At 42.3% G+C, this 2281-nt stretch overlaps 1 protein-coding gene across 1 annotated transcript in view; it reads left to right on the forward strand.

Annotated features, from left to right (window-relative positions):
- The first annotated feature begins 449 nt into the window (after nt 1–449).
- lrpprc (leucine-rich pentatricopeptide repeat containing) overlaps nt 450–2281 on the forward strand; it is a 43538-nt gene continuing 41706 nt past the window's right edge. The window contains exon 1 of the mRNA XM_042066175.1: nt 450–652. Coding sequence (XP_041922109.1) covers nt 474–652 — 179 coding nt within the window. The 5' untranslated portion in view covers nt 450–473. The remainder of the gene's footprint in view (nt 653–2281) is intronic.

The following is a 2281-nucleotide window of genomic DNA, read 5'->3' on the forward strand; positions in this document are numbered from 1 at the left end:
TTTCTAGAAGCGCCCTAGGCTACACAAAGTCCTTAAATTAGAAATGGTAAAATACGAAAATAGGCATAGGCTAGTCTACAAATCCAACAATAAGGACAGTAACAAACAATTAGCCTACATCCTTGAAATGTGTGTCATGCTTATGGCCTCCTTACACCAAACAACTTTGACAAGATTTGGGAAAGATTCTTGAAAGATTGTAGTCTTTTTAGTAAATCTTGAATGGGTGACATTCGTTAAAAGACTCTAATCTTTCAAGAATCTTTCCCAAATCTTGCCAACGTTGTTTGGTGTAAGGAGGCAGTGGCATGGGCAGTGGAGGTTAGTTTACGAATATGACAATACAATGGACGCAACCACTATTGAACAGTGAGTAAACACGACGCCCCCATCTCTAACTGACTGTGGTGTTGCCCAGCGTCCTATGACCTGTCACGTGACGCGGACGTCCTTCCTCACGCTTCAGGTTAAACATGGCAGCGCTCTTGAGATCAGCGCGAGTGTTAAAGTTATCTCCCTCTTCCCTGCTCCAGGTTGTAGGGGTGACAAAGCATGGAGCACCGCTTCGCAGGTTGTTCAGCGGTGCAATCGGTGGCCGAGGAATCGGACTCTGCACAAGCCAAGGAGTTTCCAGATCTGTCAGTGTAAACAGGTACCCTAGCCCCGCGTGATGCTACCCATGCTTGAGTAGCGAGCGACTGTTGTAGTTGTCATTGAGAAGACAGCCACAATGACACCGGTATACACACTCGTCCCATATGATGGGGTTTCTTATTCATCGCGGTGCACAGTGCACTGTGACAGCAATCCATCTCTTTTTTTAAACAGTCACAATCCTATGCATCCAGGGCCCTTGATCATATAACTTAAGGTGGCCTGCAAATGCAGTTGAATCATGTAACAGCTATAGCCGGCTAACTGTTAGCTGATGTGATGTTAGGTAACGTCAACCTAAGTCAGTTTCACAATGCTTATAATGTTATAACGTGTGTTATTATTCTTTAGTTAGACATGAACAGTGCATTTATAGAATGCAAAAGCTGGTGTGACAACCTTTAGCGTAACGGTAACGATACTTCAGCTAATTCTGTGATGGCCTCTTCGCAGAAGCATCGTGATGAAATGGCCAAACAGATACGTGGTTTCATAGCAATTACATGCGGCCATCGAAAAGTCCTTCGCAGATCGAACATTCATTAGATAATGCAGTTAATTTGAAAATAAAATTGATTTGACGTCTGATGCAATCGTTGATGATTTTCATTTTAGGGTATCATGAGGTCACAGGTCAAGGTCACAATTAAAACCAGCGTTTCTAGACAGAGCCTTTGCCATACAGTACATATAGCTCTCACCTGTCTGCAGCAAAGCCTCATATTCACATTTAACAGCATTATGTGACTGGCATTTGACTCGTGCTCCACATTGACAGCCAATTCTAGAACTGATCTAGAAGTTGTGGACCTGTGTTCTGCCTTGACTTTTCTTGGTAAATGTCTTCACTCCCAAGATATTCTGGTATATAGAGAATAATGTAGGGAAACAGCACAGGTAATCACTAATCAGAGACCCAAACACCAGCCACTGTCTACTTCTGCAGTTGGTGCTTTCATCTTCGCCCACCCTTCCTCAAATTATTTACAATCACAAAATCACAAAACTCCCTTTCAACTTGAAACTTGAGGCAAGTGGCCTCAGCTGACTTGTAATTTAACTGCACAGTATTTCATTGGCTCTTTACCTGTAGTGTTGACAACAACAAAATAACTAAGAATCTCACCTAATATAGACAAATGTAATCTAAAGTAAGGTTTTTAAAAGTGCATCGAGGAAACACATAGGCATGCAAGCTTCTTTTCTTTCTTGTCTCATCGTCCGTCCATCCCTAAAATGCTGCATACTCTTGGGCCACTTGTGTCATATTGGCGTACTCATTTTTGCACTACCACCCTGCACTTTATGTACGTTGTTTGTGTCTTATAAATTATGCATTGTACTCAGTACTTCAGCGGTGGCTGTTAATGATATGTGATGTACATTGTCTCTGTAGTGTGCATGTATATGTGTGTAGAGCATGTGTAGTGTGGACTTTATATTTTCTTTCGAGTATTCGCAAGCGTTCGCTGAGAACTCGAGGCAAACAAAAAACGTTGCAAACGTTCGCCTATGTTTGTGTGCACCTCTGATCCTGATTCTGATCTTAATTCTGATTCTGATCCTGATCTTACTCTAGGTCCTGATTCTGATTCTGATCTTGGTCCTGATCTTGGTCCTGATCCTG

The sequence above is a fragment of the Alosa sapidissima genome, chromosome 16 (assembly GCF_018492685.1).
Source record: "Alosa sapidissima isolate fAloSap1 chromosome 16, fAloSap1.pri, whole genome shotgun sequence".
NCBI classification, from domain to species: Eukaryota; Metazoa; Chordata; class Actinopteri; order Clupeiformes; family Clupeidae; genus Alosa; species Alosa sapidissima.